The sequence below is a fragment of the Purpureocillium takamizusanense genome, chromosome 5 (genome assembly GCF_022605165.1).
Source record: "Purpureocillium takamizusanense chromosome 5, complete sequence".
In the NCBI taxonomy this organism is placed as follows: domain Eukaryota; kingdom Fungi; phylum Ascomycota; class Sordariomycetes; order Hypocreales; family Ophiocordycipitaceae; genus Purpureocillium; species Purpureocillium takamizusanense.
In genome coordinates, this window is record NC_063072.1 from 821611 (window position 1) to 844902 (window position 23292).

General features: G+C 58.8%; 5 protein-coding genes across 6 annotated transcripts; 3 read left to right on the top strand and 2 right to left on the bottom strand.

The window, feature by feature from the left end:
* Nucleotides 1-3559: 3559 nt before the first annotated feature.
* RTS1 (serine/threonine-protein phosphatase 2A 56 kDa regulatory subunit delta isoform) lies at nucleotides 3560-7760 on the top strand. The gene is made up of 5 exons (XM_047987160.1): nucleotides 3560-4470; nucleotides 4599-4940; nucleotides 5025-5981; nucleotides 6039-6337; nucleotides 6393-7760. The coding sequence occupies exons 1-5, from the start codon at nucleotides 4429-4431 to the stop codon at nucleotides 6757-6759; spliced, it is 2007 nt and encodes a 668-aa protein (XP_047843144.1). The 5' UTR covers nucleotides 3560-4428; the 3' UTR covers nucleotides 6760-7760.
* Nucleotides 7761-7883: 123 nt separating this feature from the next.
* On the bottom strand, nucleotides 7884-10358 carry JDV02_005837 (uncharacterized protein). 2 transcript variants are annotated; one of them, XM_047987162.1, is made up of 3 exons: nucleotides 10075-10358; nucleotides 8454-9994; nucleotides 7884-8393 (listed from the first exon to the last, which is right to left on the bottom strand). In XM_047987162.1, the coding sequence occupies exons 1-3, from the start codon at nucleotides 10228-10230 to the stop codon at nucleotides 8390-8392; spliced, it is 1701 nt and encodes a 566-aa protein (XP_047843146.1). In that variant the 5' UTR covers nucleotides 10231-10358; the 3' UTR covers nucleotides 7884-8389. The 2 variants fall into 2 exon arrangements, with proteins under 2 accessions (XP_047843146.1, XP_047843145.1); XM_047987161.1 differs by having other exon boundaries at nucleotides 8454-10358.
* Nucleotides 10359-10932: 574 nt separating this feature from the next.
* Nucleotides 10933-11470, bottom strand: JDV02_005838 (uncharacterized protein; the record flags this gene model as incomplete). The annotated part of the gene is made up of 4 exons (XM_047987163.1): nucleotides 10933-11249; nucleotides 11312-11337; nucleotides 11390-11403; nucleotides 11462-11470. The coding sequence occupies 4 exons, from the start codon at nucleotides 11468-11470 to the stop codon at nucleotides 10933-10935; spliced, it is 366 nt and encodes a 121-aa protein (XP_047843147.1).
* Nucleotides 11471-12118: 648 nt separating this feature from the next.
* On the top strand, nucleotides 12119-16727 carry JDV02_005839 (uncharacterized protein). The gene is made up of 3 exons (XM_047987164.1): nucleotides 12119-12598; nucleotides 12651-16114; nucleotides 16171-16727. Exons 1-3 carry the CDS (start codon nucleotides 12557-12559, stop codon nucleotides 16286-16288), a joined length of 3624 nt encoding a protein of 1207 aa, XP_047843148.1. The 5' UTR covers nucleotides 12119-12556; the 3' UTR covers nucleotides 16289-16727.
* Nucleotides 16728-16955: 228 nt separating this feature from the next.
* PDR16 (Phosphatidylinositol transfer protein (PITP)) lies at nucleotides 16956-18574 on the top strand (the record flags this gene model as incomplete). Its single annotated transcript, XM_047987165.1, has 2 exons — nucleotides 16956-17963; nucleotides 18075-18574. Exons 1-2 carry the CDS (start codon nucleotides 17213-17215, stop codon nucleotides 18572-18574), a joined length of 1251 nt encoding a protein of 416 aa, XP_047843149.1. The 5' UTR covers nucleotides 16956-17212.
* Nucleotides 18575-23292: the final 4718 nt, after the last annotated feature.

The window sequence follows — 23292 nt, forward strand, 5'->3', positions numbered from 1 at the left end:
ATCGCTCCAAGACTGGTACCTTGTGTTGGAGGACATGTTACTGTTGGGAGTCCAAAAAGTCGAAAGAAGCCTCTTGAGGGTCAATGGTAGCACCTGGATTTGAAGAGTGCAGGCTCTCTTGGTAGAACCCCATGGGTCGCGCATACCATAGTTCTTGCAGTTGGCTTCAAGTTCAGTTGCCTCGGTAAAGTTTCAACCTATTCAAGTTGGCTTGGGTTTCGGCCCTTCCTCTGGTGAAGTTTGTGCGTTTCAGGAAGCGGAATTTGGAATCAAAAGTGCCACATCGGCGATTGTGCCCAAGGAGAGCCTCGTAGAAGTTGGCCCTCGAGATGTTCCTTCTCGTCTGTTAGTCAAACTCTTACCGGAAGGTTGCAGTTGGGCGACCTAACCAAGGGACACAAAGCAAAACAAAAACCTCCAGTGCCCCGATTGCCGCGCCGATGACTAGAGGAATGTATGTCGTAACTGAAATATCTATGAGCCAAGATAAGCGCCTTGGCAGTCATTGCAACGACAGAGGCGCAAGGCTGTGACTTCTGTCTTTGTGGGCTGGGATCTCGAAGCCAAGGAACACTTTCCGGAAGAGCTCAATCATGTTAAGTTCTGTTGGAGACAGCTACGAGGTGTGATGAGGGCCAAGACTCTTTACTAAGTTGATCTGTGCACCAGCGTGCATTTAGAACATAGGTACCTCGTAACTTGTAACGCGATGCTGCAACTTGATGACTGGAGCCTTTTGCTTTTTGTTGGTTCAGTCTCAGACAAGACATCTGCTCCTTTTTTTCCGATAGCCCCCCTCCTCCCGATTTCCCACCTGCGTCCTTTCTCCAAGCCGCGCGCGAGGTTGACGTGACTATACTCGCCTTTACCACGCCTCTCAATCAACACCGCACACGATCATAGCACTTATTTCGTCGATCTTGTGCATGGGGCTGCGACAGATGTCGTCTTTGTCGCCGACCGAGTTTTCAGTATTCAGCGGGAATGTGACTTCCCCATCTAATACTACGAAACTGCCAACGGTGGTCACGTCACAGCCATTGACAACACCATTCATATTTCCAAGCGGCTGTGGTGACCATTTCTCCAGTATATACACCATCACTAGGGGGTTTTGGAATAACACCCGCATTAAAGTTGTCGCGTCTATTCCAAGCCAACATCCAACATGTCAACCAGCCGGATGGAACGACAGTTCTGTGCCATTTGTTTTCAGCCCAGCCGTGTGTCCAAGCGCGTGGACGGCGTACGCGGTGCGACTTGACACAGCTTGGACGGCAAGCTATAGGAGCAAAATCGTTTCCGTGGCAAATTGCTGCTCAAGGTCTACCCCCCTTCCCCATACCAATGATGCCATTTCTGCCTAGGTCTTGCATCCGTCACGGCTCCCTTGCAGGCTGCTGACTTGACTGGATAGTGGCTTTACCATTGACTTTGGTGCATCAGCGTTGTCCGGTACAGATGCTGCCTGTATCCAGGAGATACCGGCGTCCACGGTCACCAATACCATGCAGACCGACAAGTAGATATCGACATCCACATCCGATGACAGCTTTCCCAATGGTATTCGTGCGCACTATGCGTGGGAAATGCGTGGGAAATTTCATGGGATGCCTCCGATACCGCGACCCTCAGTCCGGCTCCGCCGTCTCTCGGTGACTGCATAGATGTTCAGATAGCTACGTGGATTCCTGGCGAGACGGTCGATCCAAAGTCGCGAGCATCTTGCGATCCTAATCAGGATGGCTCGGATACATGGGACCTGGAACATTCGCCTGGGATCCTTTGTATCATCATAATCGGCTCGATTGTTACGACTATAGGCATCGTGCTATGCTGCTGGCGTTGCCATGTGTGCCGTAATCGACGTGAACAGAGGCAAAGGGAGCGGCGAGTTGCAGGGGATGGGCGACAAGCAAACACGAGGTAGAGAAAGCTGAGTCTTACTTGAACCGTTACACCGTTACAAGTCGCGATGTTGCAGTCCAACAGCACTAGGTAGTTTACTTCTGATTGAGGGCCATCCGAGAAAGACAAGACGGCTTTCTACACTAATGAACGGAGCCACGAAGTAGAGTAACAGATGATAAAATATCGCTAAGGGTGGGCGGACACGTTTGCTGTGCCGGGTTAGGATAGTAAATACTAGAGAAACAGCATGAGAACGACGGAAGTTCAGCAAGGGAAGCGTGTGTCCTGGCCTTGTGCCGGGGTTACTCCCTTGAATTTGGTGGCTTGGGACTGGACAGCCTGCTGAGCGGTGCGACGATGAAGCTTGGCAGGGTCTTCGCTGCGCCTTACAGAAAGGGCCCCTGCCGGCCGCTTCACCGCGGCGGTAAGCCGCGGGGGCGAGCTGTCATGCCTACATACAAAGTTAGGTAGGTGTTGGTGGCTGGTGCTGGATGCAGCCGCGGATGCGCGGCGCAAGAGACCAGATGAATGACCCCGGTTTGATGAGGTGCAATCAATGAGCAGAGAGAGCCCCTCCTTGCGAAATCCTGGCAATTTTGGCGCTTCGTGTCTGCTGATAGATACCCTTGGCTGTGGCCGTTGTCTTTTTGGCGCAGGAGTTTCATGAGGAGCTCCTGATGCCAACATGATGGATGGGTTGGGAGCTGCCCGGCCTGCTGCTGTACTTCAGGTTGGAAGCTGGATAATGTATTACTGACTTAGTGGACGATGGTAACTGCACTAATTCAATGGCAGGCGCGCACCTTCCTTGTGCCTGGTTAGGTACTTGCCTGCCAGGTACCGAAGTGTGGGGCCAATTGATCTCGGCCGAAGTGGCGCTCCAGCAGCTCGCTAAACAAGGCCAGCCACCTGCTGGAAGGTTCATTGAAGGATGGCGAACTGTTCAATTCTTTGTGCTGTCGGGTTCGTTCGCCCCTGTGGCCTCGGCGGGCCCACACCCATGAATTGCCCGCCCGGTACATGGCGTCATTTCTACAACGCCCAGCTCTCTCCAGCTGCCCCTGGCAATCGCAGTCCTTCCAGCTGTCGAGCACCTGGCTGGGCTGCAGGGCAGGCAGTTCGAAGGTTGAGAGGCGAGCCGGTGAGAGCACCGGCCAGCATTGGAAGCATCCAACACAGCGCAGCACAGGGACAAGGCTACATGCACCTACGTATGCGGTACGTCAGGGCGGTACCCGGTCTGCACCTGCCTCCTGAGTCTTAGTGGTCCCGTCGCCCGGGGCGCGGTACACCTACAGGATCCATCCACGGCGGGCATTACGCTACCAAGGTACCCCAGTCGGAGCGCTTTGGCTGCCCCGGTCAGAGGTACCTTCTATCAGCACCAGCACACCAAGGTACCCGTTCTGGCCGCCCACCGCCTCCCCAACATTCCTTTCCAGGTTCCAGCGGGCGGGCGGCTTTCCAACGGGCAGCGGGAGGGCAGCTGGCGCCCTCAAAGCTCCGCCCTCGTGCACCCTGCCTTGCCCTGCCCTGCCCTGCCCTGCCCTGCCAGACTGCCAGATGACGGGACTGACTGGGCACCTCAACCCCCGCCGCCGCCGCCGCCGCCGCAGTGCCTCCTGTTCCCCATCGTCTGTCCCCCAGCCAGCAGCCAGTCCCCTCCACCACCTGCCGGGCACCACACCTCCACTTTACTCGAGCCCGTGTCCATCAGGCGGCTGGCTACACTACCGTACAGTACCTCTGGCGCCCAGTACCGCCGCGCCACGCTTTGGCTTCCTCCTCCCTGCCCGCCTCCGCCTCCATTATCCCCTCTCTCATCGACAACGTTTCGGCCTCGAGCTATCAACCAGGCGCGTCCATCGATTTCTCATCGGTCCGCCGCGAGGTCCTAGGTCTGCTCAGCGGCGAGAAGAAGAAGAAGAAGGCGACGACAACGACGGCAACGACTACGACCACAACAACAACAACAGCAGTAGCATCGTCAACAGCTCACCGCCGAAGCAGACGACGACAAAGCTCCCCCGCACAACTGCACTCGCTGGGTCACCAGTGCTGCGGACAGCCGATTGAGCCTGCGAGCTCTGCCTGCCTAGTCACTCCTTAAACTCAAAAAGGGCCGCGAGGGTCAAGTGCAGCACTGCGTCGAGGCCCGATCGCCCGCGGCCACTGCCTGTCAACCCACCCCTGCTGCCCCTCCTGCAGCTCGCGTCCCCCCGGCACGGCTCCATCCTATAACCTGCCGCCTCTCCTATCCGCTCTCCCCCACAGCCGCTGCGTCGCGGCCGCCCCGACTCGAACGCTCCGTTTCCATCAGCACGCGCCTGCGACACCCAAGCCCAGCGAGGGGTAACCGACGAGGCCAAGCTGCTCTCCCTTCAATCCACGCCGCTGCCGCCTCTGCTCGCCTTGCCTGCCCTCGGGCTCCCGCTTGACGTCGTCGGACCGCTTACCCCACCGCGCTCGCTGCATCCGCATCGTTCGCGGCCCGACAACACAAGCGACTGCGCATAGATGTTACAGTCAGCCAAAATGAAGCGGTTCGGCCAAAGAGTCGTAAGTAGACGCCCCCCTCACCCTGTTCTTCGCGATTCCCAAGCCCTCGCGTCACGATACGGCTGGCTGCACTGCACCTCTCCTGCGCGGCATTAGCTAACCGGGGGGGCTCATTCCCCAAGGCACAGCTCTCGCGAGGCAAGGACGCCAGCAAGTCCTCCAAGAAGAATAAGGACTCCAAGGACGGGACCTCGTCGCCTTCGTCTCGAGACTCGGCCAATCAGTCACCCGTCCTCACGCCTACCTCGTCCACCTCGACGCTCAATGACATCCGCAATAAACCGCTCCCCCCAAACAGCGCTCCCGTTGGAGATCACGCGGCTCCCAACCAGCCCTCAAACCTGTCAAATGTTGCCCAGCAGGGCAGCGTTCCCGACCGCTTCGGCTCCATGGGCGGGGCCTCGAGTCCCAATGGCGGCAGCGCCAATGCGAGACTACCTCCCACCGTGGTCATCAGCCCAACCCCTGGCGTACGTCGCTTGACCCCGTTCGCGTTTACATGGCCATTTTGGTGTTCGCGTGCGAGTCCTTGTTGCCAAACTGACACAACACAGCATATACCCCCTCCGGGTGCCGCCGAAACCATGCCCCACGATCTCGCTCCGCCCAAGGCCGGTCAGAAGTCATTGCTAATTCATCGAGGCATCGACAATCGCGACGCCATTCCCGAGGGGTTGCGGACACCGAAGCGACAGCACTCTTCGCGATTTGACATCTCGGCACACAGAGAGCTGGAGAAGCTCCCCGGCTTCCACGAGGTGCCTCCCAACAGGCGACAGGAACTGTTCATGCAGAAGATCGACCAGTGCAATGTCATTTTCGACTTCAACGATGCCAGTGGTGATATGAAAGCCAAGGAAATCAAGCGACTTGCACTTCACGAGCTTCTCGATTATGTGGCCAACAACAGGCAGGTCATCACAGAGCCCATGTACCCGCGTGTCGTCGACATGTTCGCCAAGAATCTTTTCCGACCGATTCCGCCACCTGTCAATCCCCAGGGAGAAGCATTTGATCCGGAAGAAGACGAGCCGGTTCTCGAGGTGGCCTGGCCGCATATCCAGGTCGTCTACGAGTTCTTCCTGCGCTTCATCGAGAGCCAGGACTTCAACACCAATATTGCCAAGGCGTATATCGATCACAGCTTTGTCTTGCAGCTGTTGGATCTCTTCGACTCCGAAGACCCCCGAGAGCGAGACTTCCTGAAGACGACCCTTCATCGCATTTACGGCAAGTTTCTTAACCTTCGGTCATTTATCCGCCGCTCCATCAACAACGTCTTCTTCCAATTCACCTACGAAACCGAACGATTCAACGGCATCGCCGAGTTGCTGGAAATTCTCGGGTCTATCATCAACGGCTTTGCCCTGCCGCTGAAGGAGGAGCACAAGATTTTCCTGACCCGCGTGCTTCTTCCTCTGCATAAGCCCAAGAGCCTTAGCATGTACCACCCGCAGCTGGCCTACTGCATCGTCCAGTTCTTGGAGAAGGATGCATCTTTGACGGAGGACGTGAGTCTTCAATCTTGTTTCGCCCGTGCCATTGATGTAGGTGCTGATGAACTCTAGGTCGTCCTTGGTCTGCTGCGCTACTGGCCCAAAGTCAATAGCACCAAGGAGGTCATGTTCTTGAACGAAGTCGAAGACATTTTCGAAGTCATGGACCCCGCCGAATTCGCCAAGGTCCAGGAGCCTCTTTTCCATCAACTGGCCAAGTCAGTCGCCAGTCCACACTTCCAGGTCGCCGAGCGCGCATTGTACTTCTGGAACAACGAATACTTCTGCAACCTCGTGAGCGACAACGTCGAAATCATCCTCCCCATTATGTTTGCGCCGCTTTACGAGAATTCCAAGGGGCACTGGAACAGGTGCGTTGCCTACCTGGTCCTACTCAATGGGGCGCATTGCTGACCACACGAACAGAACCATTCACGGCATGGTGTACAATGCCATGAAGCTCTTCATGGAAATCAACCCACAGCTTTTCGACGACTGTTCGCACGATTACACGGAGCAACAAAACAGTGCAGCCGAACGGGAGGCGTTGCGCGAGCGCAAGTGGGCAGCCCTCAGCGAAAAGGCCGATCAGCGACGGGCGTCACTGGGCGCCAGTGTTGGCGGCGATGTGCCGCCCCGTGCTCAAGGAAGCTCTTTGCCGCGCGTCGATGAAGTCGATCCAGCCAGCGAGGACAATCAAAAGAGGCTCGATTCTCTGAAGCTTCAAGACGCTGGCCGGCGCCCAGCCAGTCACGACCGCCAAAGCTCTGTCGGCTCCACCCGAAGCAGATGACGGACTCCGTCCAGACAGTGCCTCGATCGCAACGCTAGACGAGGCTCAGCAGCCCTCCCTTCATTCTGCGGCCAGGTCATGACTTCCCTGGTTTGCAGAGGGCCTGCACGATTTTGACATCACGACCAGCTTCCACGAACTCCATAGGGGCTCGCTGGAGCCTGGAGACCAAATATTTATATTCTCTTTTCTCGCGCATTACTCTTGTTTGGTGTGACGCTACTTTCCGCGGGTCGAAAGCAGCATTCGACAGGAACGATGGGTGGCCGAGCAAATGCCTGGGACGCATGCACCAGAGCCGCCTTGTCTGTCATTCGGTGCCTGTCGACATGTCTTGTCTTATCACAAGGCTTTATCGAAAAGCGAGCATCAGTCCGTTCGACAGCTGATGATCGGGTCGACTTTCATTCTGGCGCTTTGCCATCGAGGATCCGCGAACACGTGGAGAGAACCGGATGTGCACCTTGAATACGAAGGAGGAAAGGCGTGATGGGTGGCACTGGCTTACAGTGTTTGGCAGTTCATGTCCCTTTTTATTTAGTGTTGCCACTGCTGCTGTTCCACTCGAGCCACTCGGGCATGCCCGTGTCGTGTCGGGTCGGCGGAGCAAAGTATGGGATGCAGGGAGACACTTGGCGCATGGCGGCCCGGGCCGATGGGCAATCAAGGGCGTTGCGCGCACGCGTTGATCAAGGCGGAGACAGGAAAAAAGGGTCGGCGAGGCCGGGTGTTTGGCGGCCTCGTCGTGTGACCGTATACCACCGTGGTGGCCCTGGCGGTGGGAGGGAGTAGTGGTCGCCGGGGAGAGCTGCTGGTAGACGGCGAAGAAAGGGCAGCAGGATGAACGTTGAATCCGATAGACTTTTTTCCCAATATCTTTGTCAATGTGATGGTGCTGCAGCGTGACGACACGGCTGAGGACTCGTATGGTGCGTAAGAGGTGTGTGAAACTCGCTTGTGGGCGTGCACGACTGTCCATGCCTGTCTGAAAGACGCGCGACATGAAGGACGACGAGTGATGCGAACAACGTGCATGTGCAAAGCAATCGATTCGTTTGGCAATTGTACAGGGTATATAGTTCAAACAGCTTCCCTCACGTCTCCTTTTCTCCCCTTGGGAATCTATCCCTATCTCTCTCTCTCTCTCTCTCTCTCTCTCTCTCTCTCGTTCTCTCTCGCAAATCGTACACTTCATAGCCTGTGTTGCGAATAGAGGCGTCGAGTGCTTGCCTGGTGCAACATGCGCCTAGCTGGCACAGCATCAAAGAGGGCTGAACAGTGGCCCCAAAACATAGGAAAAGAGAACAAAAACCATTGGCGAGCTGTGCAAGCGCATCGTGCGGACGGGGTGTGCCTCTGCGGCTCGAACAAGTTGCCCAATGTTGCCGTAGACGCCTCGTCGCTCGTCATCTCTCGAGGAGAAGAAAAAGAATACAGGAAACAACCTGCCGTGTCGCGTCGAAGCGCGGCGCTCCGATGCCCGTCAAGAATAAGGAGAAAAGAACATAATGCTGCGTCGTGCCTTGCAGACCTTGTGCCACAAGTTTCGATGCCGCTTGACTAGCCGTTGTTATAGGGGACTGTGAGAGGGCATGCATAGCAGAGCCGACAGCTCGCGAGCGGCGTCGTATCAGCTTTTCAAAGTCAGCGTCCATCGACTAGACCGGCATCACTGGCGACGTCTGGGTCCATACTTGTTGTAGCCTCCTCTACCACGGCCGCGATATCCACGACCAGCACTGCCGCCGCCTCGGCCGCCTCGGCCCCAGTTGTTCTGCTGATACCCGTTGAACGGTGGCGGAGCAGGGCCATGGGGTGGATGGCCACCTGGGCCCCAGGTACCGCCTGCGACGGGGAAGGGCGGCATTGGAGGCTGATTGGGGTTCCAGCGGGGGGGAGGTTGTGGTGGCCAGGTGCCTTGATATCCCATTGGCGGTGGTGGGGGGATGGGAGGTCCTAGTTGTGGTGGTGGTGGTGGTGGTGGTAATGCAACTTGCTGGCTTGCGGGTCCTTGAGGAGGCATTTGAAAATAGGCCTGCGATGCTACCGCAGGGTTGGGTGGCTGAACGGGGCCGCGGTCGTTCCTGTGAGAGTGTGAGTGAGGGGACGGACGCCGAGGTGCTGACTGCATCGAGCGGGACCGCGAACGTGATCGGCTATACGAGCGACGTCTGTGAGATCCGCTGCGTCGCGGAGTAAAACTGCGATCGCGGCCGCGGCTACGGCTACTGCTGCGACTGCGACTGCGACTGTATGAGCTGCGTCGCTGGCGAGAGCGATCCGAGCGGTTTTGGTGCCGGCTTCTGCTGCGGCTTCTGGAGGCGGACGAGACGCGTCGTCTCTTACGAGAACGCGATGGTGACACGCTTCGCGAGCGGCTGGAATACGCATCTCTGGACCGAGAACGGGACTCTCGAGCGCCAGGCGAGTCCTTGCGAGGCCCGAACCTCTCCTTCATCCATCCACAAAACTCCGCGCTCCAGCCATAATAGTTTCTTTGCTGTTCGGCGGGGAGGTCAGGGTTGATAATCTGTCCCAAGGCGTTCACATCGCACCCAGCAACCTCCGCCAAAGGCTTGGGCCTGTACATGTCGTTGACTTCGCGAACTGTCTCGTCCACGAGTCTGTCGAGCTCGTCGTCATTAGGCGTAGGGTAAATCGTGAGAGGGCGGATTTGCTCAGGACGGATGGGGTTGGTAGACCCGCGCTTCAGGTGTGGAAGCCAGCAGCCGGCCGGCTGCTCGTGCCAGGGAAGCGACGGGTCGCCGTGGACATAGGGCTCGCTGCGAGGCGCAGACTCGGCCGGCTGGGTTGCATCCTCCTCTTTGGGGAAAATCGGATAGCCAGAGTGCTTGTCGGAGCCGAGGCTGACAGTCTCCCTGAGGCGTGCTAGCAGTGCCGTGGGAACGTATTGACGCTCCTCCCAGATGTCGAGAAGGTCTCGAACCTTTGCGATGTGCTTGGGGCTCTTTTCGACGTCGAAGAAGGACGCGGCCATGACCATGTCGGGTAGCTGAGCTCCCCACAAAGCAGCGAAGCCAGTGTTGCCCTGACGGACCACGACGTGGTGCAGCACGTCGCTGACAATGTACAGTACGTGGAGCCTACGCCGCCTCACGCTGGGTCGGTCGAAGTCGTCTTCCATACTTTCGGAGAGGGCAACCAGAAACTTTCCAAAGGTGGTCGTGCGGCCATGAGAGTGGACGATGTTGGCGACAATCCAATTCTTGCATTCCTAGAACGAGAAGTTTAGCAAACCTCTTTCAAGGTGTTCAGGTACGGGAGAGATGGCGGCTCTCCAGCGTAGTAGCAAACCTGAACGTTATCGTGCGAGCACTTGTCGAGGGTGCCGTCGATGAGGTCCATGGCGGCCTCGATGCCGCCGCGAGGCAGAGGCGTGGGATCGTCGCGAAGCAGCGCGGCCGTGAGCGCGGCCTTGGCCACGGCGAGATCCGGAGTTGACACGATCATCGTCGCGGCAGAGGGCGCGCTCCTCAAGCTGCGTGTCGCGTGGTAGGAGATCTGGGGTCGGGCGAGGTGTGAAGGTGAAGAGAAAGCTGCAGCTGGGAAAGGTGGGTGGGCGAGGGGCTTGAACAGCTAAGGTAGCTGCTGCCAGGCACAAAGTCGCCAACGCGCAGGCGGGCAGTCTGGACAGCTGTTGCAGGGGCCCAGTGAGGGGAGCTTCGCGCCTGGTGCAAGCCCTGCTGCCACTGAGGTGGGGTGGGGCGGCAGAGTCTCTGGGTCGCCAGCTGGCCGCCGGTTGCTGCAAGGAGATTTGCAAGGCCGTGGCCAAGTTGTTGTCGAGCTCTCCGCTTTCTCCGTTTGCATTGTTCAGAACCTGCCAAATTGAGTGATGCTTTGCGGCAGAACTAGTTCATTGGTACATTACAAACGGAGAAGCCCATGTGCTCGCGCACGTAATGTCAGTTAGGGTCGGTTATGATGCAAAACCTCACTACATTAACTACACCGCCAGCCCAACATGGGAAAGCTACCTAACGCTACAGGAATAGAACCCTGGCTTCTGTGGGGAACCCCTGGCTTGTGTAGAAGCCAAGTTGCGAAAGAGATGGTTCATTGACAGCTATCGCGACCCATTCCCAAACGCCAGATCTAGAGTATTCTTTGTACAAGCCCGGGTTTTCCCGAACTTCCTGCGACCAGCTGTCTTCTTCACGAAAACCGATCGCCCTTCCGGCTGCGATAAGGTGTATCGCTCTCATATTTACTCTTCTCCGCGACGCGTTCGGATTCGGTGGCAGGTGCATGCCTCGTCGGCGCGGGATCGTTGCTGGCTTCTTGGCTCGGCGAGCCGACGCTGTCGGTCCTGGCGGGTGCGCCGTTGGCCGTCCCGGACGTCGCGGACGAAGTTTGACCGGCTGAGTATTCCAACGAGCGTATATCATACTTCTTCCGACGGGCCTCCTCAAGCTTCGCCTTGCGGTCTGCGTTGATCTCCTTCTTGGCGAAGTAGTAGGCACCGGCACCGGCTGCAGCGGGCGCGACGATTAGCGGGCAACGGCATCGATTGAGAACCACGAGGAACACCTACCGACGCACAGGGAGCCCCAGCCCAGCCTGTTCTGGTCAGCCTACATACATGTCCCAAATGCACGGGCAAGTGACGAACCAAAACGACTTGATCTGTGCCAGCTTAGCATATCGCGCCACCGGAGCTCGTCACGATCACGGTTTCACTTACAGTGTTCATCTTGCCTGCTTGGTGTGACAAGACGTATACTCCGTCGTTGCTGATCTTGCTAGTGAGTTCGCGCTCAATGGCGATTCCAGTCGTGTACGGTAGGATGTGCAACGAGGCAGCCGAGAAAGAGATTCAGAGTCGGAGTTAGAACACCTCTGACGTCGAAGCTTGTAACGATGGCTGCTAGCGCAAAAAAGTGCAGGAGAGAGGTGGTATGTACACGCTAGAGGACAGTGCGCCGATGGAAGTGCCGGGAGGCTTTCGGAGCGATGACAGCGGGGCAGGCGACCCAACTGGCCCCAGCCCATTTCAGGCCCACAAGGTACCTAGTACCTTGGGTGAGCTGCTGCCGTGAGCCTGCCCACAGCCCTGGAGCTGTTGGCTGCACCAGTGAGGTGACTCCGAGAGCCAGCCCACGTTGGAGCTCTGGCCGTGCCTGTTGCAGGGCACAGCCGGAGCCCAGCGGCGCTCGGTCCAGTGTTTAGCGGGCTGTGGCACTGCTGGTGGAGCACGGCCGCCAGAGTTTCAGCCTCCGCACTGTGTTTGTTGTCGATTTGTCACGGCGCTTCACAGTGCATCCAGCGTCAGAGAATGGGGTCCCTGTCATGTATGACATCCACCGTCAAGGACAGCCGACGCTGCTGCACCGCGACCCCAATCGCGCCGACGCAGCCCGTCGAAGACACGCAAGCCACTCTCAACGACCGTCGTCCGCCAAAAGCAAGCACGCCCACGAAGAGCCTCTCCCACGCACGCGACCTCCGACCTTGCTGCGCGCGTCGCTCCAGCTTCGCAAACCCTGGGGGATCGCGATGCTCCCTGCGCCCCGAGCTGGCGACCCTCTTTTCGAGCGCATCCACCACCAGCAACTGCCGACGTCGTCGTCCGCCCCCTCGTTATCCCGCCCGTGTCGCGGGCGCAGCCTCAACTACACAACCACGGCCCTCTCTTTAGCTGGTACCCTAGGACGCAGGCCGCCAACAGTATCATTGCATACCCGCACTGTTCTTATGAGGGTCGGGTGCCTTGATGAATGGGTATAAGGGGCGACTCTGACCCCGGAACCCCGCCATCGACAGGCGTCATTTGCCGAAGATGAACCCCTCGACGGACGACGGGCCCGATGGCTCCTCCATCGTGAGTTCTCGACTCAGGAACTCACTGGGTTGAATCTGCTAACGCCATACAGAAACCCGTGTCTTCCCTTCTCGCCCGGTTCGAGAACATGAACCAGGCAACGGCCGGACAACCCCCCTCGCAGCCACCTGCTCCGTCGCGATCAATATCGCCGGCCCCAAAGCCGGATCGGTTACGAAGCTTCAAGCCGCTGCACGAAGGCAATCCTATGCCTTCGAAGACTCCTATCAAAGCAGTTCCGAAACAGGCAGACCTCCAGTTGGCCAAGAAGACGGGGCCGCCGTCTGATCATGAAGGCCCCCCAAGTCCTTCCATGAAGCCTGCACCGACGGCGAAACCCCGCGGCCTCAGCACTCAGCCACCGTCATTGTTGGTCCAGCCTCCTCAGTCGCCACCCAAGAGCCGAGTGTCTGTCCTGATGACTGGGGAGCAGTCGCCCTTTCTCGACCCCAGTTCGGGAGCAGCCCCCGACCTGCCGGGGGGACTCCCGAAACCGATCAAGATACCCAGCCGGCCCCTCACTCCTTTGCAACCGCCTGTGGTCCCCAAATCTCCACGGCTGTCCTCTTCCCGACCACCCTCACCGCCTCCGCCACGACGTTCTGGAGAGGTCCGCAGGGATAAGGAGGGAAAGCAAGCGCCGCCCCCGCCAGCGGCACGGCTGGACAGGCCGGTGAGCACCCGCCTTATGGCGGCGAGCTTGCCACAGCCTGTCGGCGGCCAGATGATGAGGAAGCCAAACTTGTCTAAGGAAACGTCGCCGTTTAATAGCCCACCGGGTAGCCCTGGAGAAGAGTTAGATGGGACACCGCCGGAACTACCCGCACGGCCGAGGCCCCAGGTTCAAACTGAGGGTTCGAGTAACCCTGGAGGCTTTGAGCCGCCTCCTCTTCATCATTCAATTGCTGGAAAGCGGATGGTTCGCGAACAGAGCACTAATGGCCCCAGCAAAGGCAAGCTCACACCGCAGCAAACAGGAGACGGCCGAATGCCTCAACTACCAAAGCCGACACCGGTGCCGACACCGGCACCAATGGGTCCTCCACAACGGATACCTACTGGAAGCCTCGCAATGCCGCCACCGCGGCCCCCGCGGCCTGTTCCGCAGAGCAGTACGACCAAGACCGTACCTGTTTCTACCTCGGCGCCAACAAGCCGCCCAGCCTCCCAGATCTCCTTCCGCCAGTTTCCAGCGCCGCCGACGCAGCAACTCGTCATCGCGAAAACTAGGGAGAAGATGCCGGAGAAAGAGCCAGCTGAACGCGGAACGAAAGCACAGTCAACCGCTGTGCCCGTGAAAGCTTCTGTGACTTCATCGGTCCCAGGCTCAGTACCCCTGAAGCCGGAGCCGTCGAGTCAGGTAACAGCATATCCAGACGGATCGAAAGCCAACCGCCGACCTCCACTCGTCAAGAGGGGCTGCTCGGAGCTGCAGACGAGATACGATCCAAGGATCTTTGACGTCTGTGGAGAGCTGGTTTGCACCAGTGGCCACCTAACGCGAGTCTGGAGCATCATGGACGGCGAGCAACTTATGAGTCTTGCTCACACAGAGGGCGTCAAGGCTACCGCTGTGGCATTCAAGCCCGGCGCAGATGCTAACACGGAAGGCTCCATACTGTGGGTCGGTACCAGCTTGGGTGAGATCATGGAGGTTGAAGTGGCGACTCAGCGCATTTTACAGAGCAAAGGGGGCGTACACGCACGATGCGACGTCACTCACATATATAGACACCTCAACGAGCTGTGGACGTTGGACGAGAGCGGCACCATACACATATGGGGCCCTGATATTGACGGAACACCAAACCTGAGCGGCCATCCCCATCAGAGCAACAAGCTTCCGAGGGGACATACTTTCTCCATGGTGGTTGGCGACGAACTGTGGCACGCCACCGGGAAAGCTGTGCGGGTTTTCTCTCCCTCACTGGACGGGAGCAGACCCTTCCAGGTTTTGGTGCGACCACTGACTGCCGATGGTGCAGGCGACATCAGCGCCGGCGCGCAGGTGAAGACGCACCCAGGGCAAGTATTCTTCGGTCACGTCGACGGCAAGGTCAGTGTGTTCTCGACCAAGGACTATTCTTGTCTGTCCGTTCTCAGTGTCAGCTCCTGGAAAATCAACGCGCTCGCCGGGGTGGGCGAGCACATGTGGGCGGCGTACAACACGGGCAAAATGTGCGTATACGACATGAGCCAACAGCCGTGGGTGGTCAGGAAGGAGTGGCAAGCACATGACCAGCCCATCGTCAAGATGAAGGCAGATCCGGCAAGTTCCTACCGATTAGACCGGCTACAAGTCATCTCACTGGGGGCGGACAACAAGATCAAGGTGTGGGATGGGCTCCTGCAAGACGACTGGCTTGAGGAGGACATGAAGTCCAAAGACACGCAGTATTGCGACTTCGATGAAATTCACGCCCACATCATGACCTGGAACGCCGGTGCGTCGACACCCCACAGCCTGCGATATTCGGATGGCGATGCCACCTTCTTCCAAGAGCTGGTCCAGTCGAGCGGCTCGCCGGACATTTTCGTGTTTGGCTTCCAGGAGCTTGTCGACCTCGAGGACAAGACTGCGACGGCCAAGCGCTTCCTCAAGTCTTCCAAGAAGAAGGAGGGGACTGACCAGGAACGAATGAGCCACCAGTATCGCGACTGGCGAGATTTCCTGATGAAGACGCTTGACGACTACATGCCGGCGGATGACCTGTATCACTTGCTGCAGTCGGCACCCATGGTGGGGCTGTTTACTTGCGTGTTCGTCAAGTCGTCCCTCCGGGAGAGGATTCGCAACCTGAGCGCTGCAGAGGTGAAGCGAGGCATGGGCGGCCTCCACGGAAACAAGGGGGCTGTCTGCATCCGCTTCCAGGTGGACGACAGTTCGTTGTGCTTTATCAACTGCCATCTCGCAGCCGGGCAAACGCAGTCGAACTCTCGCCACACAGACGTGGCGGCAATTCTGGACACGACCATGTTTTCCGAGGAGCGAGACCCGGCCGCGTGCATTGACAGCTTCACATGTGGCGGAGATGGCACCATGATTTTGGATCACGAGCTGTGCATACTGAATGGAGATCTCAATTATCGGATTGACACCATGTCGCGCGACACGGTGGTCAAGGCGGTGCAGCAACAGAACCTGAGCAAGCTTCTGGAGCGCGATCAGCTCCTGGTTGCGCGCCGGCGTAACCCAGCGTTTCGCCTCCGGGCCTTTGACGAGCTACCCATCAGGTTTGCGCCAACATACAAGTACGATGTGGGCACGGATAACTACGACACTAGCGAGAAGAAGAGAAGCCCGGCTTGGTGTGACCGGCTGCTGTACAGGGGCAGGGGCAGGATCCAACAGCAGGAGTATCGCAGACACGAGGTTCGCGTGAGCGATCATCGGCCGGTGACGGGCAGCTTCCGGCTGTGGGTCAAGAAGGTTAAGCCGCGGGACAGGGCCGTCGCATGGATGGAGAGCCAGCAGGGCTTTGAGGACCTGCAGCAGCAGGTGTTGGCCGACGAGAAGTATGTTCCCGTCGAGGTGGTTTGGGTGACTATAGCGAGCTAACGCAGAGTGACAGACTGCTCTACTTGGTCAACACATGCGGCTACGAGGAGGCGGCAAGCAGGAAGTACGTCAAGGAACAGGTAGCAAGAAAGGCTCACCGAAGTCCGAGCAGGACTGCGAGCGGCCAGTGACCATGAGGTTAACGATAGGAAGGAACGAGGCGCTTTGCCATGTTGAGTCGCGACTGGATGGGGCCTCATGGTCGTCGGTTGGCTCGATAGTCGTGGAGCATGCCTAGGCATAAGATACGCATGGATGTGGGTGGACATGGACATGAACACGGAACAACCTTAGACAAGCGGGTGAACGGAAATGGCGACGCGGAGCACAGAAACACAGCGGGCAGCATGCCGTAGACGACGGCCTAGAACAAGCGTGCTTGATGGAGGGCATAAATTTTGCCCCGGCGCATTGCGGTTGGGGTTGAGGTTCGGGTCAGGCACTATGTCTAAAGATCGCGATGGAAGGCAGCAGGTAGGCGCACGGCATTACTTGTGTTTGTCCCAAACGCTACAGTAGAAGCCACGAGGTAGATATTGAGCAGTGAAAGCAAGCGATGGGTCAGCGTCATTGCAGAATTCGATCCAAGCTCCCGGGCTGGTGTGCGGATGGAGGTGTCGGTCGGGTCGTCGACAGAGGCGGATGCACGGGGCGGCGATCCGGCCGCTGTTAGTACGTAGCGCCCGCGCTGGGTCCCTGTCACCGGGGACATGGAGCCGGGGTCTCAACAATTTCCATCATCAGCCACGGCGCTTTTGTGCCACCGCCTCCTTTTCCTTCTTCTGCTTCATCCCGCATGTGCAACCCGACTCCCCACTTCTTCGTCGGGTATGCAGCAGAGAAAAGGCCCTCAAGGTTCCATCACAAAGCCAATTGCTCCATTCAAGCAGCGTCGAGTCTTTGACGACCATATCCGCCTCTGATATCTCCATACATCTTCGTCACCGCGTCCTCGCTCCCCCGCCCCCGTGCCCTCCTCCCACGAAGGCCCGGCACGCTTGGTTAGACCGTCTACAGCCTCTCCCCCGAAGGCCCTACGTCAAATAGCAAAAACGATGGCCGCCACCGGCACGGCAGCAGCCTCGGCCGACGCGACGGCGCCGAGAAAGACGCCGCTCGAGCACCCCACGGCGGACAGCAGGCGGGCGCCCCGGGCGGAGCTGACGGCGGAGCAGACGGCCAAGTACGAGGCGCTGCTGGACAAGGCACGCAGCTACAGCGACGTCAACTGCGACGAGAAGAAGGCGGCGGCGGCGGCGGCGGCGGCGGCGGCGGCGGCCGGTGGCGTCAGCGACAAGGACGACAACAACAACACCGGGGAGAGGCGGCGGTCGGGCCCCGTGACGGAGGCGGAGCGGGCGTGGCTCACGCGCGAGTGCCTGCTGCGGTACCTGCGGGCGACCAAGTGGAACGTCGAGGACGCGTCGCGGCGGCTGCAGGCGACGCTGGCGTGGCGGCGCGAGTACGGGCTCGAGGGTCTGACGGCGGCGTACATCTCGCCGGAGCAGGAGACGGGCAAGCAGATGGTGGCGGGCTTCGACCGCGAGGGCCGCCCCTGCCAGTACCTCAACCCGGGCAGGCAGAACACGGACGCGAGCCCGCGCCAGATCCACCACCTCTTCTACATGGTGGAGCGCGTCGTCGACGTGATGCCCGCGGGCGTCGAGTCGCTGAGCCTGCTCATCAACTTCAAGCCCAGCAAGCAGAGGCAGAACACGAGCGTGCCCATCTCGACGGCCAGGGAGGTGCTGCACATTTTGCAGAATCATTACCCGGAGCGCCTGGGCAAGGCGCTCATTATCAACGGTGCGTGACACACGACGACTCTGTTGTGTCTTTTTGTCGTTTTCTCTTTTCCTCTCTCTCTCTTGCACTACCCGGCCGCCGCTGACTTTGGTCGAAATCGTGAAATTATAGTCCCGTGGATCGTCCAGTGCTTCTTCAAAATCATCACGCCCTTCATCGACCCCGTCACGCGCGGCAAGCTCAAGTTCAACGAGGACATGCGCCAGTACGTGCCGCCGGAGCAGCTGTGGAGCGCCGACTGGAACGGCGACATGGACTTTGAGTACGACCACGACGTGTACTGGCCGGCCTTCAACGACCTGTGCCGCGGCCGCCGCGAGGCCAAGATGGCGCGGTGGCGGGCCGCGGGCGGCGTCGTGGGCGAGTCGGAGGACTACCTCGCGGGGGGCACCGACGTGAGCGTTTCGGGGTTCCGATACGAGGGGGACTCGGCGGCGGCGGCGGCGGTCACACCGGCGGCTGACATGGTCGAAACGGCAAACGGAGACGGCAAGAGCGGCGACGGGCACGCGGATGGCGTGGATATCGTGCGAGAGAAGATGGAGGCGGCAGTGCTGACCGACGGTAATGGTACGGCGAGGGAGCACGAGGTGACTGGCGGCGCGGCATGATGCCAACGTGTCCAGTGCGACACACGCGTGAAGAGGGGGGAGGGAGAAGCACGGCATTCAGTACAGCTTCTCCGGGATGACATCAGGCACACATTACACACAGAGACACTGGGGACGGGCACATGCACAGAGCCACGCACGCTACAACAGGCGATAGACTAGACTGATTGGGTAGAAGACATCAGAAACATACATATAGCGAGCGGGCGTTGGGAAGGGTAGAAGGTTGAATACACATGAAGCAAGACAGCAAACTCCATGACTCGTCGGCGGGAGCTCTCCCGAGGGCCAGGAAACGTGCCCAGCTGAGATCCGCCAGCTGCGAGTCGCACGACACACCACCACCATCATCACTCAGCCAGTCAGTCCCCACTGTATCGACCTAGGACGACGAACCCGGCGCGGTCGTGTTGCACCACGTTCTCGCGCACGAGGACAAAGGGTTCAGACCGAGGAGGACGAGGAGGAGCCGATAATCCAAGTGAGGAGGGGGGGGGGGCGTGTGAAGTTCATGTGTTGCACCGACACGCACGCGACACACGCACACACGTCCACACACACATAGGCAGGGCGTCGTGAATCGTGCCATGTAGATCAATACCGGCACTACCGCGAAGTGCTGGTTCGTCATGACACACAAAAGATCAATATCAGCTGGCACTGGCACCGGCACCACCACAGAGAGAGCAACAGAAAGTGCTGGGTTTTTGTCTGCGTGGCTGAAGGGGCGCGCGGCGCAACACATACGTGGGACGATGACATGACATGGATGTCCAGACGGCGTGACTGACTGGTGATTTTGTGCTGGCAGCTCGGGGCTGGGCTCAGATCACGACGACGACGGCGGCGGCGGCGGCGGCGGCGGCGGCGGCGGCGATGTACGAAGTAAATTACGGTAAGTTGGTATGAATGAAGTTGTATGTATGTGCGACTTACACGCCCGGAAGGGCCGGGCTGTCCATGCAGGTGGGACGGAACGCTCCAAGGGCGGATCGAGTCGTCAGCTTTTTCGCCACACCGGCCGGTCAGCTCAGTCACCGTGGCGGAGCGAGCTACTGTCCTTGTCTTGCTCGTAGTGGTCTGTCTTATGACTCGAATTTTCTTGCGCTCGAAAATTTCTTGGTGGTTCCCGTCTGACGTGTGCGGCTCTGCTGCCTGCTGCCTGGGGGCTAAGATGGTGGAGGAGTGAGTGAGTGAGTGAGCACTGGTCCGGCGGGCGCTGGGCGGCGGGGACGAGTGCGAGTGTGAGTGTGAGTTGAGTGTGTGTGCGAGTCTGTCTGTCTTCCTAGTACAGTAGTACAAAGTATCTCGGTCCCGGCGTCGGTCCGTCCGGTACGAGGTTGAAGGGCAAACGTGGAGGAGAGACCCGGGGTGTTGTTGTACGCGCAAGAATAATAAGAGTGGAGGGACTGGTGGGAATTGGAGTCTGGGCTGGGTGGCTGGCAGGTTGTGGAATCCGTGTTTGATGGGGGGCGTGTGGGAGATGCGTGGCGCAGCCGCATAGTAGTTACAACCAATACGCAACGGCCCAGAAAGTTCCCAAAGTAGTAATGAAAGGGGATGACTTGGGGAGTAATAAGTCGGTCAGTACCTATCTCTGGCCAGGTGATGTTGCGGTTAGGCTGCAGCGCGTTTATCCACCCCCGTGACCAATCCATTGAGGAGGGACACTCACATCACATCACAGCTCGCTTATGATTGTTTGTTGTCCGTCCTATCATCCATACATGGACCCATCGTCAAGCTGTTGCGGCTGGCTGTGGGCGAACTTGCCCCTCTCACGCACGTCTGCTGCTGCTCCTCTTTTGCATGCGAGTGATGAATGTGTGGAGAAGTAGTTAGTGACCAGGGGGGGAGAGTCCGATATCCCTCGCCTGCTGCTGCTGCTATTCAGCCTCACTCTCTTTTTTCCTGCACATTCGCAGCTGTCGTTTTCCCCACCTCTCCGCATGCTGCGTGAGATGAACCTCCCAGCCCAGCCTGCGCCGTGCGGAGTAAACATACATACATTAGCCTGCGGCGGCGGCGACGACGAGGCACGTCATGCAGGAAAGGGCAGGCCGCGGCCCAGGGAGGATGATGCATTGAAACAATCATTCGTTGGACCTCTGATAACAAAACGAACCGCTATCTTTGCTGGGGGCGACGACGCCCCGACGGCCGACGGGCTGAGCGGCGGGGGCGGGAAGAGAAGAGGAGGGTTGAGAGACTGCCAGCATTGACGGGATGTAGCCATCGCGAGTTCTATGATATAATATTAGGAACTAACTAATCGCTCGAATATTCGCACAACAAGGTACGTAGGTCCTGCGAAGAGCCGGCTCCACATGCGCCGTCCGAAGCTCAAGGTTGTCACCATGGCGTACGGTATGTATACCTTGTAAGCCTGCGAGATACCTGGTCGTGTAAACGCCAGTCGCAATACAGGCAGGGCAGCAGGTCTCACGCGTATAGATGGCAGCAGTGGGTCTTGGTGCATGTGCTTGTCGATCTAGACACGGCTGTATCTTCGCAGTACCAAGTTAGTTGATGCGCCCGAGGCATGTCTCTCACCCGTTACTGCAACCGTCAAAACGCCCCGTACCGAGTTCTCGGAGAGGCAGGTCAGCCACCACCACCACCACCCTGGGGGGCCGGGGGGGCGTTCAAACTGCAGGGCGTTTCGGTATGCGCGACAAGAGCAGCTTCTCCGCAGAAATGTCTGTGCGTTCGCATGAGTGAGATGCAAGAGAGAGCGCTGCCGGCGGCAGGCAAGCAACTAAGTCCGTCGTCGTCGCCCGATTTGTGTGTGTTGCACGCGCAGCTATGTAAGTCGGCTATACTACGTACTACGATAACGAGAATACCATGTGCGTGCGTCTGCAAGCCTGCTCGGCCGCCGCCTGTGTAGCGCATACATATGTGCTTTGCTGCGTGAGTAGCCACCATCGCTTTGCTGGCTGTTACATGTCCGGTGGACAATGGGATACTCAACGGCGCGGGAGGCGGGAGGGAAGAAGGGGGGCGGGCGGGCAGATCATGGAATGCCAGAAGCGAGGAGCAACACTCCGAAGTGGGATTCCTTCCCCCTCCCCCTTGTTTTTACACTTTGGTCTCGACGCAGACGAGACGATGCACTTAATAGATGGGCAGCTTAGCTGTGCGGTCCACCACCACCCTCCCCCCCTCTGGACGACGGGGGAAAGCCGCGCCGCGCCGCTGCCGCACCATGTCGTGCGACATGGCTACTCGAGGCCCTGCACGTTGCGTGATACAGACAGACCGACCAACACCGAAGGAAACGAGCGCGGGGACAAGATGAATCCAAATCAAGGGCCAAAGTCAAGGGTCGGAGAGGAGGGTGGTTACACGCCACGCGGGGGAACAGGAGAGGGGGGTCTATCTTTCTTGGGCTGGCGACAGGCCATGGGCCAGAGTGAAAACGAACGAACGAGAGAGGGTTGAGTCGAGGCGAGGGAGGCGAGGCGAGTACGGAGAGTAGCGTCCGGGGTGGTTGTTGTTGTTGTTGGGGGCGTGGACAAGGCGGACAGGGAGGCGAGACGCGGCGACGATGGAAGAAAGCTGGATGAGGAGGGATCGAGGTAGGAGGAAAAGAGAGAGAGACAGTTGTCGTGCGCGCAGAGCCGCATGGATAATACTAAAAGCGGGCGTTGCCCCTCGCACTAGCAAAGCTCGATCGGAATAAGTGCCAACAACAAACAAACGCTATGCCTTGGTACTAGGTAGTTTACTGTACTCCCCTTGTGATAAGCGGCCAGAGAGCTAAATCAGTACATGCCATGACCTAACGTGGGAAGCAGCAGCCCGCCCTGCAGCAGCGCGGCCCCGCCTCCGCGCCCGCCCGCCCGCCAGCAGCGAGTCCTCTTTTTGTTGTGTCATTTGATGTTGGTTGGATGGACGAAAGCACGGCACGGCAAGTAGGTCACGCTTTCGCAATGGATGCGGCTCAACTGGGGGAGGCGTCAGAGGCGGCGACAAGTCACGATGGCTCCCGCTCCCCTCGTCGTCCGTCGGCATTCATTCCTCCGCCGCTTCTCGCAGACAGCGTTGTGTCCGCCTCGTTAGGGAGGTCCAGGCCCCCTCCCCCTCGCAGGGCACAGGAGAGAGCTTGTCGAGCGAGGAGGGACCATGAATGGTTTTTTTTTGTTGGAATTTCCTCGGCGGCCGGTTTCCTTCCCCCATGTCCGCGTCCATTCGCAGCATCTCCGCAGCCGTCTCTTTTGCCATGATTTCTTTGCAACCCACTGTCATTTCCATTGCTGGCTGCTGTTCCTGATGACGCTGCTGCTACTGCTGCTGCTGCTGCTGCTGCTTAATCCTTGCCCGTGCTGCGGGGTGCATATCGGCAGGTTCTTGAGCCGTCCTATCTGTGCGGCGGCGCGTGGCCTGAGAACAGGGTCGTTTGGTGGTGCAGCACCGACCAGCGTATCAAGTTCAACCACCACCACCACCACCTTCACCATCGCCAGTCGCCGCCGTCCATCCCCGGTGGCCGCCCGCCCTGCAGACGCAGGGGCTGTCTGGCGGCCCGGGCACAGCTAGCAGCCGCAGCCGCAGCCGCAGCAGTCAGCCCCCATTCGTCCGTCCGTCCGTCCGTTGTCATTGCCAACGTGGACGAGTCACCAGCAGCGTGACAGTCGCGACAACGGTCGGTGATGATGCAGGCAAGGTAATCAATCAGTGGTCGTGGGTGATTTCTCCCTCCTTTTTTGCCCACC

Bases quoted from the DNA above. Each gene is read 5' to 3' on its own strand.
- RTS1 (XM_047987160.1), top strand. From the start codon at position 4,429: ATGTTACAGTCAGCCAAAATGAAGCGGTTCGGCCAAAGAGTC. The intron at 4,471-4,598 runs GTAAGTAGACGC...CCCAAGGCACAG, and splicing joins AGCGGTTCGGCCAAAGAGTC to CTCTCGCGAGGCAAGGACGC. The intron at 4,941-5,024 runs GTACGTCGCTTG...GACACAACACAG, and splicing joins TCATCAGCCCAACCCCTGGC to CATATACCCCCTCCGGGTGC.
- JDV02_005837 (XM_047987162.1), bottom strand. From the start codon at position 10,230: ATGATCGTGTCAACTCCGGATCTCGCCGTGGCCAAGGCCGCGCTCACG. The intron at 9,995-10,074 runs GTTTGCTACTAC...TTCTCGTTCTAG, and splicing joins GCTCGCACGATAACGTTCAG to GAATGCAAGAATTGGATTGT.
- JDV02_005839 (XM_047987164.1), top strand. From the start codon at position 12,557: ATGAACCCCTCGACGGACGACGGGCCCGATGGCTCCTCCATC. The intron at 12,599-12,650 runs GTGAGTTCTCGA...AACGCCATACAG, and splicing joins GGCCCGATGGCTCCTCCATC to AAACCCGTGTCTTCCCTTCT. The intron at 16,115-16,170 runs GTATGTTCCCGT...GCAGAGTGACAG, and splicing joins CAGGTGTTGGCCGACGAGAA to ACTGCTCTACTTGGTCAACA.